Below are 15,478 nucleotides of genomic sequence, written 5' to 3' on the forward strand. Positions count from 1 at the left end.
AATGGATAAATAAAATGTGGTATTTCAATACAATAGAATATTATTTGGCAAAAAAAGAAATTAAGTACTGATACATGCTACACTATGGATGAACCTTGAAAATGTACTATGTTGAGTGAAAGAAGTCAGTCACAAAAGACCACATATTGTATGACTCCACTTACATGAAATGTCCAAAACAGGCATATCCATAGAGACAGAAAGTAGACTGGTGGTTACCTAGGACTGTAGGAGCTGTGGGAAACAGAGTAACTGCTAATGGGGACTGGGGGGATTGCAGCGGAGTGATGAAAATGTTCTAAAATGGATTGTGATGATAGCTACACAGCTCTGAGAATATACTAAGAATAATTAAATTCTACCCTTTAAGTGGGTGAATTGTATGGCATGTGAATTATATCTCAATAAAACGGATATAAAAAGAAATTTAGTTCTGATGCAGTAACACTTTTTTTTTTTAAAAGATTTTATTTATTTGACAGAGAGAGACAGCCAACGAGAGAGGGAACACAGCAGGGGAGTAGGAGGGGAAGAAGCAGGCTCCCAGCGGAGGAGCCTGATGCGGGGCTCGATCCCAGAACGCCGGGATCACGCCCTGAGCCGAAGGCAGACGCTTAACAACGGAGCCACCCAGGCGCCCCTGATGCTAGTAATATTCTATCTCTTCATCTGGATGCTGGTTCCACAGGAGTGTTCACTTTGGAAAATCCAGTTTACACTGACAACATGGGTACTTTTATGTACATATCTTCATATATACATAAAATATACTGCTGCTGGATTTCTCAGATATGTAAGCCAATAAACTTCCTTTATTAAGTCAATCTGAATTGAATCCTCAATGCTTGATACCAGAAGCATCCTGATATAGCTTCCAAAATAAAAGTTGTTCTTTGCTCTTACCTTTGCAAACATCAACAACTTAGTCAATTATCTTTTTCTAAAAGATTTTATTTATTTATTTATTTATTTATTTATTTATTTATTTGAGAGAGCAAGAGTGAGAAAGCACAAGCAGAGGGAGCAGCAAAGGCAGAGGGAGAAGCAGGCTCCCCGCTGAGCAGGGAGCCCAATGCGGAACTCGATCCCAGGACCCTGAGATCATGACCTGAGCCGAAGGCAGACACTTAACTGACCAAACCACCCAGGTGCCCCGAAATAGTCACTTATCTTAAAGCAGAAGGTACTTTACCTTGGCTTCCAACTGATTGGCAAAAAAGGGAGGGTTGCACATGCAAAAATCATAGATTATCTCAGATTCTTCTTTAAGAGCATCCATCAGGAGTGTCTTCTGTGGCACTTTTACCACTAGGAGAAAAAATACGAACTGTTAACTACTATTAAGGCTGTGGTAGTTTTCAAGTATGACCACAGATTCTATGACGCTAGTTCCAATCAATAGGCAGAGTTTACCTCCCTCTCCTTGAGTATAGGCTGTACTCAGTGACTCACTTTTATTAAACAGAAAGAATATGAAGCAAAAGGATGTCACTTCTGAGACTAGGTCATGAAAGAAAAATGGCTTCCTCCTTGCCCTATTTCTTGAATTACTTACACAAAGAGAAGCCAGCTGACACACTGTAAGGTTGCTCAAGTGACCTAGAGGAAAGATCCACATGAATTAATCAAGCTTTCTACTAATGGCCATGTTATGTGAACCGTCTTGGAAACAAATCTCTATCCCCAGTCAATCCTTCAGATGACTGCAAAACTCATCAGACTAAACCAGAACCACCCAAGTAGGGCATGCCCAAATTTCTGGCCCACAAAAACTATGAGATAAATAGTTGTTTAAAGTTGCTAGATTTTGGAGTAATTTGTAACACAGAAATGGACAACTGAAAAACACATTAACAATGTTAGTATCTCCCCTTATAATGATATGCTTAACACTAGTAAGAGAAGCCTAGTTCTTTCATAAAGAGACACAAATTTTCTTTAATGAGAAGAAGAAGAAATGAACAGCTCTTCAAATATACAGTAAGCACAAAATTAAATGGTCACTAAGGGGACTTGACTCTCTGTGGCATAGTTCCATGTACTGAAATAAAAAAGATGGTACACTTTAATCAACAGCAGCGTTTCCCTTTTAAAATCTTGGTGATGGGGCAACTGGGTGGCTCAGTCAGTTAAGCATCCGACTCTTGCTTTCAGCTCAGGTCATGATTCCAGGGTAGGGAGCTTGAGCCCCACATTGGGCTCCCCACTGGGTGGGGAATCTGCCTCTCTCCCTCCCTCTGCTCGTGCTCTCTCTCACTAAAATGATAAAAAATTAAATCTTGGTGACTAGGTTATTTCATGTACAGCTGATTTCCATTATCCATGGTAGTTATGTTCTATAAAGTCACCATGAACACTGAACTGGAACCAATGACTCCCGAAAGAAATATAACTGTGAGCCTCTGGTCAAACATTCTCAACAACTGATCAATATATGATTTTGTTTTATGTGTGTTTCTGTTTAAAGATACCTTATTTATTTATTATTACTTTTTTAAAAGACACCTTATTTAACATACACTGCTGATTCATTAGTACCGAGATGACGGCCCATAGCACCAGAACTCATGTCTGAATGAAGCTTATCTGACACATCTATTTTCTCTGTAAGGTTTGTCACATTCTTCTTATATTGAAGGAACACCTACTAGATACCACTTAAACACTATGTTTAGGGGCCATTTTAAACAGCAAAATCACCAAGAAAAAGTACAAAAATGCAAAAAAAAATATGACTTAAATAGACTATGAAAAGGACACTTGTGGGGCGCCTGGGTAGCGCAGTCGTTAAAGCGTCTGCCTTCAGCTCAGGGCGTGATCCTGGCATTCCGGGATCGAGTCCCACATCAGGCTCCTCCACTGGGAGCCTGCTTCTTCCTCTCCCACTCCCCCTGCTGTGTTCCCTCTCTCGCTGGCTGTCTCTCTGTCACATAAATAAATAAAATCTTTAAAAAAAAAAAAAAAAAAAAAAAAGAAAAGGACACTTGTTTATAGTAGAGAGCTAGAAAAAAAGGCAGAGCATCACCTTCTTCAATTTCAGCTGGGAATGTGCGTGCTGGAGGACTCAAATTTTTTGCCATTCTGCACATGTCTGTAAATGACCATAAAAGTACCTCGAGTATTGATTTTGGGGTTAAACATAACCCCAAGCAGGCAAATTCACAAATACAGAATCCACAAATTATGAAAATTGACTGTTATTTACTGTATTTCCTTCTGAGTTAACTCTGATAACAAAGCTGCAAACCCCATTACAATGTACCATATTTTTTTCCTTCTGTTCTACTTGTTTATTTTTTTCCTTCCAAGATTTTATTTAAATTCAAGTTAGTTAACATATAGTGTAGTACAAGTTTCAGCAGAATTTAGTGATTCCTCACTTACATGTAACACCCAGTGCTCGTAATATCCAGTGCCCTCCTTAATCCCCATCACCCATTTAGCCCATCCCCGACCCACCTCCCCTCCAGCAACCCTCAGTTTTTTCTCTATTGTTAAGGGCCTCTTAATGGTTTGCCTCGCTCTCTGTTTTATCTTACTTTATTTTTCCTTCCACGATGTACCGTATTTTTTAAAATTACCAAAGTCTGTATACTAAAGCAAAAAATGAGATGTGTTAAATTATAAAGACAGGTTAATAAACAGTGCTTGAAAGGGATATTTATTCTGGAGAGCTAACCTTTTATAAGATCAGATAAATTATTCTGTTCCACATTTTTCTTTGCATAGTTGAAGCACATGTCATCTACTTCTGTTGCAAGGAAATACCAGCCATTTAAGGTTGTTCCAAGTAAAGGATAGATGCAGGATGCCCCGGTACCTAGTAAAATGAAAATTCAAAACATGATGTGTACACCAGAGGGAGAGGTGAGAATAACAAGCCAAAACACCATTCTTCCCTTCTTAGAATTCTTAAAACCTTAACAGTTTAAATCCTAAGCTGGTATTTGATTACATACATACTGTTGCTGCTGGGTTCTCTAGTCATTTCATGTATGTCAGTCTTACCTCATAACTGGACTCAAATTTCTTAGAGGACAAACTCTGCTGTCCTCTTCTTGTGTATGTTGTATGTAAAATGAAGTGTGCGTAACTGGCTGGTGATCAAGGACTACAGGACTGATTAACTAAAAATTATCAAAACAAGTTAATTTACTTTATAAAATTTTAAATCTCACACAAAACTCGATTTTCTTAAATGAAATCAAAGCTTAAAATAGATCATTGTATATCCCGTTCCCCAAAAGCAGGAAAAATTCATAGGGTATAAAATTTTTATGATTATTTAAATGACCAATTCCCCACATAACTGTAGGTTGTTACTTGAAGGAAATCAGAAGTTAAAACAAAACAAAAACCCCTAAAAACGACAACAACAAAAAACAACTCAAGAGAGAATTCATTTCTTAGATGTGATGACATGGGAAGACACCTGACCCAGATCCAAAACATCAGTCACTGGCTTGCGCCACCAAAGTTTCAAGGGAGACTTTCGAAGGCAAATGTTCAGGCAAAAATCACTCTTTGACAACTACGGTTTGGTCCTAAACTTGTATGTAGATCCCCTAACCATGGACTGGACTATATACTAACCACAAATACTGCTTTTATGACCGCTGAATCATCTTGGCCAATAAGATCCAAAGCACACATTCAAGAGAAGAAAAGCCAATGATTCTCCTGAAGGCCTACTGTAGTCAGCACCTACCGGCCACTCCAGGCCTGCTTCCCCTGACCACATCTTGGTGCCAGTCTAGCCTTCTAAGGATTTGACAAGAAGAGATGAGGGCTAGAGATACTCCTCACCCACAGGAAACCCAGGGTCATCGTATTGCTTCTTCATTAAGTATTCTGAACAGACTGATAAAAGACAGGACAATAAGGTGCCTGGGTGGCTCAGTCAGTTAAGCGTCTGCCTTCGGCGCAGGTCATGATCCCAGGGTCCTCGGATCGAGTCCCGCATCAGGCTCCTTGCTCAGCAGGAAGCCTGCTTCTCCCTCTGCCTGTTGCTCCCCCTGCTTGTGCTGACTCACTCTCTCTCTCTCTGAGAAATAAATAAATAAAATCTTAAAAAAAAAAAAAAAAAAAAAGGACGACAACTAACAGCGCTTCAATCGTCACACTGATCGCTCTACTTTCTATCGTGTCTCCTTACAGCATCCTGGCCCTGAGGCTACTGGGCAAACACCTCCTTGGGGATGTATGAGGTAGTGAAGGAGTGGGTGGTAAAGGGAACTGAAGCTCCTATCACAGGCCACAATTATTTAGTCCCTGCCAGCCATTCTGGTAAGCCAGAGTCATTCAGAGTAAGGAAGAAGCTATGTAGGAAAAAAGATCTGGACCAGATACCAGGCCTTGATTCTCACACAACTGCCTTTCTCTTCATACTTCAATTCATTTAAAAGCAAAGAGCAAAAAAGAAAAAGTACTTTCCTTCAACTGCCCTAAGATCAGGTACCTCCAGGGTAATAAATACAGGCAAAGGACCTGTCTTCGGCCAAAAAAATCAAATTTCTCAATTCTTAAGACCAAAAAGACTTGAATTCTAACATCCTAGTCCCCTCAGAAACTGAATGACATTTTAAAATGGACAATAATCCTTGTAATGATAAATAAAAATGGAAAGTGTATAATCATAGAATTAGAGCAAACTGATGGAGTCTGGGGGAAGAATTTATATAAAACCCTAATTAGAATGAACGTGATTTCAGCAAGAGTGCCCCTTGTGAAGAGCTAAAATCCATTAACCTCCTATAATCCCCAAGTGTTCTTTTAGACAGTCTGGGGCATAATTAAAATAAATTAGTACCAAGTAGGCCCTTACACTTTTTAAGCTTTCTATAACCCATCAGTCACTCTTCTGCCAGGAACATAAAAGGGCAGAGCTTTTGACAAAGCCCTCATTTTTACATAGTGCTTAGCTCATATGGGGCATTCAGAATTTGAATGTTGAAAGAATGCTGTATTTATCCGTGAACATTCAACAAATTATTTACTAGACACCTACTATATGCCAGAAACTTTGCTGGGCCCTGGGATATTATAGTAAGCAAAAAATAACAGGCTCTGCACTTTATAATCTAGTGGTCAGGAAAGAAATCAGACAAGTGAATTTGTGGTTAAAAATAAATCAAATACCATGAAGGAAGAAACATGGTTTTCTAAAGCTCATAATCAAGGAATCTGTCTCCTGCTGGAAGGTCAGAGAAGGCTTTCTTGAGAAAATAAGGCTTGAGTTGACAACTACAGGGTAAATGAGATTAACAAGGTAACAGTGGGGAAGTTACAGGCAGAGGGAACAACATGCACAAAGGCCTAAAGTCACGGTGCCTGACTTATTAGAAGAACTGAAGACCACAAATGTAAAAGCAAGGGAGAGAAGCACAATGGATGAGGCTTAGAGAAGCTCAAGGAAGAGGGCAGGGAACAGACAATGGACATGCTAACAGACCAAGTTAGGGTACTGGGTGTTTATCACAGAAGCAATAGGAAGTCATTAAAGTGATAAACATGTGACCAGGTACGGATTTATACATATTTTCTGAAAAATGAAATGGAGAGGCAACAGAGTAGATGAGTAGTTAAAAAGTCATTCTGGGGACACCTGGGTGGCTCAGTTGGTTAAGCATCTGCCTTCGGCTCAGGTCATGAACCCAAGGTCCTGGGACTGAGTCCTGTGTGGGGCTCCCTGCTCAGTGGGGAACCTGCTTCTTCCTCTGTGTGCACATGTGCTCACTCACTCTCTCTCTCTGACAAATAAATAAATAACATCTGAAAAAAAAAAAAAAAGGTGATTCTGTGGCCCATGAGAGATGACAGTGACTTGGACTGAGATGGTGACACTGGAAATGGAGAGAATTAGATGATTTAAGAAGTATATTTTTTCAAAGATTTATTTATTTATTGGTCAGAGAGAGAGACAAAAGGCACAAGCAGGGGGAGCAGCAGGCAGAGGAAGAAGCAGGATCCCTGCTGAGCAAGGAGTAGGACTTGATCCCAGGACAATGGGATCATGCCCTGAGCCGGAGCCAGACACTTAACCAACTGAGCCATCCAGGCATCCCAAGAAATATTTAAGAGACAAAACCAACAGGAAATGATGACAGACATTCTAGGTGAGAATGGGGAGATGTATCAAGGAATATCAAGGATGACAAGGTGGACTGTGGTGTATTCATTAAAATAAGGAATGAAGAAAGAGGACCAAGATCAGAAAGAAAAGAATGTGTCTGTTCTTGGACATGGCAAAGTCTGAGATGTTCTAAAGATATCCCTATCTCTGACATTTGGGATTAGAGCTCAAGATCTGAGTAGGCAAAATACATAAATTTGTGGGTTATTTGCATGGAGGTGGAAAACAGTCATAGATGTGGATGAAACTGCCTAGAGTTAGGATGCTGAATAAGAAAAGGGCTAAAGACGGGGTACCTGGGTAGCTCAGTCACTTAGGCATCTACCTTCAGCTTAGGTCATGATCCCAGGGTGCTGGGATCGAGCCCTGCATCATGCTCCCTGCTCAGTGAGGAGTCTGCTTCTCCTTCTCCCTCTGCCATCGCTCCCCGCTCCCAGCTTGTGCTCTCTGGCTCTCTCTCTCTCTGTCAAATAAATAAAATCTTTAAAAAAAAAGAAAAAAAAAGAAAAGGAAAAAAAGAGCTAAAGACTGAGCTTTAAGGAGTCTCAACATCTAATGGCAAGGTAAGCCTGAAAGGGGAGAAGAGTGACTAGAAAGGAGAAAGGAAAACCAGAAGCAGCCCACAGAGGAGCCAATAAACAACCTGAAAAGGTCATGTATGAGGGGGACTGAAAAACGTTTGCTAAAAATGCATACAGATGTCAAAAACTAAACATTTACCTCTACCGAGAAAGTGTCTTTCCTATTATATCTCTACCATGATTAGAAATAGAGCCACACTGGGGCACCTGGGTGGCACAGCGGTTAAGCGTCTGCCTTCAGCTCAGGGCGTGATCCCGGCGTTCTGGGATCGAGCCCCACATCAGGCTCCTCTGCTATGAGCCTGCTTCTTCCTCTCCCACTCCCCTGCTTGTGTTCCCTCTCTCGCTGGCTGTCTCTATCTCTGTCAAATAAATTAAAAAAATCTTAAAAAAAAAAAAAAAAGAAAAGAAATAGAGCCACATAGCTTTCTCCCCATAAAGGATTAGTAAAGGCCAAAGGATTAAAAAAATCTCTTAACCCTATCAAATTAGAACATTGGCTATGCTAAATAAACAATACATTTATAATTGCAAAACATACCCTAGCTTCATTTCCTTCTATAGCTCCACTTAATCTCTCAAATGAATAAATTAGACAGTCTTTTCTATTGTAAAAGTTTACAACTAAGAGAACATCTTAAAAGTAATGACTTTTTTCCTCTCTTTAATTTTGGATTAAATGCCAGTTAAATGATTAATAATCATCCAAGAGATTCCTGAAAGTATTCAGCCCACATGATCTTTTATTAAATGGCCATCACACAATATTCCAATATGGGGTCTACGGTACTAACACCAAATAATTCAGAATAAAAATAATGTCCAAAAGATACAGACATCAATATGGTAATCTGAAAAGCTAAGAAAACAAGAGTCTCACTTGAGTTCTGCCCTGTTACACCCTTGTTCCGTTTGGTGTTAAAAATCCCTTCTCAAGAGAAACAAATGGCAAAAAAGCCCAAGTGTAGCAAGTAGGAACAGTAATGTCTGTAGCCAGCTTCTTTCACACAAAGATACCCAGAAGAGAAGTTTACAAAGAAACTGACCTTGCAAAATAAATGAAACTCATGTTTAGCTAAAAAAGAATTTAAAGGGCACCTGGGATGGCTCAGTCAGTGAAGCACCTGCCTTTGGTTCAGGTCATGATCCCAGGGTCCTGGGATCGAGTCCCGCATTAGGATCCCTGCTCAGTGGGGAGTCTGCCTCTCCCTCTGCCCCTTCCCCCTGCTCATGCTCTCTCTCTCAAAAATAAATAAATAAAATCTTAAAAAAAAAAAAAGAATTTAAAACCATATATACCTATGTCAATTCCTCTTCGGAGAGTACTTCTGTCAGAGTCCTGATGACCAATCAGATCTTCTACCCAATGAATGTAGTTGAGTCTCAACGGAACTGTAGGAATCAGTCGTTCCAATGGAATATCAATAGAAAGTCCAAAATCTTCCTTTAGAAGAGTACAGGTCAGAGCTCTGACTGCTTCGGGGTCTTTAAAATTAAGACTGAGGAGTGAAGAAAAAGAAATGAAACTGATTAGTAAGATTCACTATGCTATACAAGCTCTATGGCAGCCAGACAATACCAAACACCCATGTGAATTTTCTAGGAGACCACACATAAATAGCTATGCAGAGCATTCAGTGCAGCAACAAACACACAGTCGTAGCATATGAAACGCTCTATAATTTCCACTGAAAACACTGCATTTTCATACAAGGACCATGGAGGACAGGAGTGTCTCTGTTCCAATTCCTGCCCGTTTGTCTCCTTACTCAGTTATGTGACTTTGGACAAGTTATTTAACCTCCATGAGACTGTTTCCTCAGCTGTAAAATGGGAATAATAATACCTATATCATAGTGTTGCTGTGAGATAATCTGAGAAAAGTTAGCATAATGCCCAGTACATAATATCTATTATACAAATGCTGGCTATTTTTATTAACATAATTTGACTTCAGCACTTTTTAAAAATCATATTTAAAAGTGGAAAGAAAACAGTATAAAATGCTTAATAATGCAAATAGAATAAGATACTTAAATATTATAGATAACAATTTTAAAATGTAACTACTTTTAGCAGCTTTACTGAGGTATAATTTACATAAAATTCATAAGTATATAATTCAACAGTTTTTATTATATTAAGAGTTGGGCAACCATCACCACAATCCAATTTTAGAACACTTTCAGGACTCCTGGGTGGCTCAGTTGTTAAGCACCTGCCTTCGGCTCAGGGGGTGATCCCGGAGTCCTGGGATCGAGCCCCGCATCAGGCTCCCTGCTCTGCTGGGAGCCTGCTTCTTCCTCTCCCACTCCCCCTGCTTGTGTTCCCTCTCTCGCTGCCTGTCTCTCTCTCTGTCAAATAAATAAATAAAATCTTAAAAAAAAAAAAAAAAAAAAGAACACTTTCATCACCCTAAAAGAGACACCTCATGCCCATTTGCAAGCCATTCCTTATTTCCACCGTCAGCTCTAGGCAACCACTAATGTACTTTCTGTCTCCACAGACTGGCTTCTTGTGGACATTTCATCTAAATGAAATCCTAAATAGTAGTCTTTATGTCTGGATTCTTCCACTTACCACAACGTTTGTGAGGTTCACCAACAGTGTAGCATGTATCAGTACTTCATTCCTTTATGTGGCCAAATAATATTCCATTGTAGGAATAACTGCATTAGTGGTTTGTTTACCCATTTACCACTTAATGAACATTTGGACTGTTTCACTTTTTGGCTCTCATCAACAATGGTGCTTTGAATATTCACAAGCAAGTGTTCATATGATATGATCCATATATGATATTTACATTTAACTTTTAACTTTTAAAGAAACTCTGCCAATATAATTATTTTAATGTTAAAATGCTACTAAAGTGGAAGCCTTAAAACAAAACCAAAGATCTTATTTATAAATAGGGCAATGAAAAGAGAGCAGAAAGTCAGTAGATGGGACTGAACTAAGAAAGCAGCTTTGAAACTGCTCTAAATTCTGGTCTAACGTTGTATGTTCTCATCTTAGCCATCAACTGACCAATCACTTTGAAAAACTCAATGCTGAGACAGAAGGAAGAGTGCTTTATCCATCTGGCTACCGTGGAAACTTCAGGTAGACCCAAGCTCCACCATCACCCACAGCAAAAATATTCTAGAGTACAGGAGTTCAGAAATCTGGACTTCAATCTCGATTCTGCAATCAACTAGCCATGGACTACAGGTCACCTCAATTCTTAGGTCTCAGTTTCTCCATCTATAAACAAAGGGATTAGACATAATAAAAATCTAAGGGTCCTTCCAGGTAAAATTTTAAGGGTTTATGATGCATACTATGAATCAGTAAAATGCTATTCATGTAAATATTTGTAGAGCAAATTATAGAGACATGGAGCAATCAATACAGTTACTGAAGACATAGAATAACCAAACACCAGTAAACACTTCCATTATCCTCCAGTGTGTTACCTAACAAATTCTTTATGCTTCTGCTTTATGATAGTAAGCATTTAATAACACTACTGAACACATATTAAGGAATATACAATCAATGGTTGCAGATGACATGATCTACTCTTTATCTTTTTAAGGTGGGGGGCACATGGAGAAAGAGAATCTTAAGCAGGCTACACTCCCACAGTAGAGCCAACACAGGGCTCAATCTCACAACCCTGAGAAACACAACCTATTCTTTAAAAAAACTGTTCAGAAAAACAAACTTTAGGGGCGCCTGGGTGGCTCAGTCGTTAAGCGTCTGCCTTCGGCTCAGGGCGTGATCCCAGAGTCCTGGGTTCGAGCCCCACATCAGGCTCCTCCGCTGGGAGCCTGCTTCTTCCTCTCCCACTCCCCCTGCTTGTGTTCCCTCTCTCGCTGGCTGTCTCTCTATGTCAAATAAATAAATAAAATCTTAAAAAAAAAAAAAAAAGAAAAAAGAAAACTTTAATAGTAAAAGAATTTGTGAAGAGTGATGACAAGCAGGATTAGGTTTCAGGAATACATACAAAATTTGTTATCTATACAAAAACACACTCTATACTTGAATGTATGGTATCTTATGACCTTGAAGAACGCTTCAGGGTGGGGTACCCGGGTGGCTCAGTTGGTTAAGCTTCTGTCTTTAGCTCAGGTCATGCTTTCAGGGTCCTGGGATCAAGCCCCACGTCGGGCTCCCTGCTCAGTGGGGACTCTGCTTCTCCCTCTCCCTTTGCCCTCCCCCCAGCTCACGCTCATTCTCACTCTCTCTCAAATAAATAAAATCTTTAAAAAACAACAACAACAACAACGAGAATGTTTCAGGGTACTAGTTTGTGGCAAAAAAAATAAAAGAGAATTAAGAATAAAAGGAGTGTAGGGGTGCCTGGGTGGGACAGCGGTTGAGCGTCTGCCTTCGGCTCAGGGCGTGATCCCGGCGTTATGGGATCGAGCCCCCCATCAGGCTCTTCCGCTATGAGTCTGCTTCTTCCTCTCCCACTTCCCCTGCTTGTGTTCCCTCTCTCGCTGGCTGTCTCTATCTCTGTCGGATAAATAAATAAAATCTTTAAAAAAAAAAAAAAAAAGAATAAAAGGAGTGTAAACTGGTGCACCCACTATGGAAAACAGTATGGTGGTTCCTTAAAAAATTAAAAATAGAACTACTGACAGACAAACCAAGAAACAGACTCTTAACTCAAGAGAACAAACTGATGGTTACCATCAGAGGTGTAAAATAGGTGATACAGATTAAGGAATGAACGTGCTGTGATGAGTACTGAATAATGTACAGAACTGTTGAATTGCTATTATTGTATACCTGGAAACTAATGTAAAAGTGTATATAAACTATACTGGAATTGAAAAAAAAAAAAAAGAACTACCATACAGTCCAGCAATTTCACTTCTGAATATTTATCCAAAGAAAATGAAAACACTAACTCAAAAAGATATATGTACCCCTATGTTCACTGCAGCTTTATTTACAATAGTTAAGACATGGAAACAACCTACGTGTCCAGCAATGAATAAATGGATAAAAAAAATGTGAAACCACACACACACACACACACACACACACACAGAATACTATTCAGCCATAAAAACGAATGAAACCTTGCCATCTGCAACGACAATGGTGGACCCTGAAGGCATTATGCCAAGTAAAACAGATCAGACAGAGAAGAGGAAATACCATATCATCTCCCTTAAATGCAGAATCTAAAATGAAAAACAAAAAACACCTCATAGAAGCACCTGGCTGATTCAGTCGGTAGAGCATGCAACTCTTGATCTTAGGGTTGTGAGTCCAAGCCCCACACTGGGGGTAGAGTGTACTTAAAAAACAAAAACAAACAAAAAAACCCCTCATAGGTAGGAAACAGACTGGTGGTTGCCAGAGGCATGGGGTGGGTGAAATGGTGAAGGGGGTCAAAAGGTATACATTTACAGTTATAAAATAAATAAGTCATGGAGATGTAATATACAGCATGGTGGCCATAGTAAATAATATTATACTGCAAATTTGAAAGCTGCTAAGAGAATCTTAAAAGTTCTCATCACAAGAAAAAAAATTGTGACTATATGATGACAGATATTATACTTATTGTGATCATTTTTAATATACACAAATATTGAATCATCAGGTTATATACCTAAAACTGATACAATGTTATATGTCAACTATACCTCAATTCTAAAAAATGAAATTTTAATATAATCTATAGCAAACAGAAAGAAGATGGCTATAGTGGAATCTCAAGAGATATAATCAGAACCTAGAAGCAGTGAGCATACCTAGCGCTCCAGATCTTGGTTTCCAAATACCACTCCCACTAAAAGGAATCAGAGTTCCTTAGTTGAATGGCTATTCCAGGTTTGAAGTAGGAGAAAGTTTAAGATGAGCCTGGAACACTTCACTGTATCAGAAAACAGGACATGCCCAAAGATGAGGAAAGTCAAAAGGACGTGGGCCAGTTAATGAAGCTCCCACTGACCAAATCTGGCACAATTTGAATGAAGAATGCTATCAAGTGATTATAGTCCACACAGTAAAAGAAAAACATAGGAGTCCATACTTACATAAATAAATGGGGAAGAAATCACAGCCCTTATTTACAATGGAATGATAACTAACAAACGGAGAAGAAATGAAGGAGCTAGAAAATTACACTTGGCAATCACCATGCTCCTAAATGTTTCAACTAAGAATCATCAATGGATGCTAAAAACGGTAGATAAAAATTCAATGAGAAACAAAATATTTACATGGTCTCAAAGTACTTCCCCACAAATTATCACACAGGAGAAAATAATAACTCTAAGAAACCTGATGACTACCACCTTAAACAAGCGATCAAAGTTAACACCACTAATCATGGAACAAACTGCCATCATATGCTTCAATGATACACCAAGGAGGACAAAACAGGGGCGCCTGGGTGGCTCAGTCAGTTAAGCATCTGCTTTCAGCTCAGGTCATGTTCCCAGGGTCCTGGGATCGAGTCCCACATTGGGCTCCCTGCTCAGCGGGGAGTCTGCTTCTCCCTCTGCCTGCCGCTCCTCCTGCTTGTGTGCTCTCTCTCAATGACAAATAAATTTAAAAAAATGTTACAGGAAAAAAAAAAACCTTGCAAAATGAAATGGAATTCAGGAATGAGATAGTGGTGATAATGATGGCACAATACTGTCCACACACTAAAAACCACTGATTTATACAATTTAAAAAGGTGAATTTTACAGTATGTGAACTATCAAAACAGATGAAATGAACAAGAACAAGAAGTTAAAATTTAGAGAAAAAATAACTGGGGCACCTGGGTGGCTCAGTCGGTTAAGCGTCAGACTCTTGGTTTCAGGTCAGGTCATGATCTCAGGGTCTTGGGATCAAGCCCCACCTGGGATGGGGCCCTGCCTCGGATCCAGGCTCAGTGGGAAATCTGCTTGTTCCTCTCCCTCCATCTCTGCTTCACTGAAGCTGCTGCCCGCCAACTCCCCCCACCTCATGCTCTCTCTCTCTCTCTGTCTCTCTCAAATAAATAAATCTTTAAAAAAAAGTTAGAGAAAAAATAATAAATATGGGAGAGGCAGATAATGGAGACCCCTCATACACATAATTGGTGTTCCTGAAGAAGGGAACCAAAGAAGGAGAACAAAGAAATTATTCAAGATAATCCCCTCCCCTCAAAAGAAGATTTACTGAGCCCTTAGAAAAACCAATTCAGAATTAGCAATACCAACACATATACCAGAAAAGTTACTAGACTTTGAGGATTAAGAGAAAAAAACTATACATCTAGGCAAAATAGTTGAACCATCTATCGGGGGAAGAAGGGTAGCAAGGTAAAAAGACTGGCTTCAGGGGGTGCGAGGCTCAGCTGGTAGGCATGTGACTCCCCTTGATCTTGGGGTTGTAAATTCAAGCTCCACACTGGGCATAGAGATTACTTGAAAATAAAATCTTAAACAAACAAACAAACAAACAAAAAGACTGGCTTCAGACTTCCACAGCACTGTTTAGTAGGAGAAAACAAAAGGACACAGACTACAAAGCCCTAAGAGAGGTAAAATGTTACTCAACAATTTTATACTCAGCAAAATTGTACTTCAAGTATAATGACAACAAATAAACATTTTTGAGCATACAAGAGCTCAAAGTTCAACCAAGGCAGGGGACAAATAAAGAAACTAGGGCAAAAGACTAGTAGTGAGCACTGAAGCTATTTTAACTAGAGAACAAAATTAAAACACCCGTGGCTACACAACAGAATGTAAGTGTTTGTAAACCATAATAATGTACATATAAT

At 39.4% G+C, this 15,478-nt stretch overlaps 1 protein-coding gene across 1 annotated transcript in view; it reads right to left on the bottom strand.

The window, feature by feature from the left end:
* The window catches only part of METTL16 (methyltransferase 16, RNA N6-adenosine), a 72,920-nt gene that overhangs the window by 33,345 nt on the left and 24,097 nt on the right, over nt 1-15,478 (bottom strand). The window contains exons 3-5 of the mRNA XM_045773138.2: nt 9,013-9,212; nt 3,680-3,820; nt 1,193-1,308 (exon numbers count right to left, since the gene is read on the bottom strand). Coding sequence (XP_045629094.1) covers nt 1,193-1,308; nt 3,680-3,820; nt 9,013-9,212 — 457 coding nt within the window. The remainder of the gene's footprint in view (nt 1-1,192; nt 1,309-3,679; nt 3,821-9,012; nt 9,213-15,478) is intronic.

Source organism: Ursus americanus, chromosome 23, assembly GCF_024610735.1.
Source record: "Ursus americanus isolate L20-20 chromosome 23, mUrsAme1.1.p, whole genome shotgun sequence".
Classification (NCBI taxonomy): Eukaryota; Metazoa; Chordata; class Mammalia; order Carnivora; family Ursidae; genus Ursus; species Ursus americanus.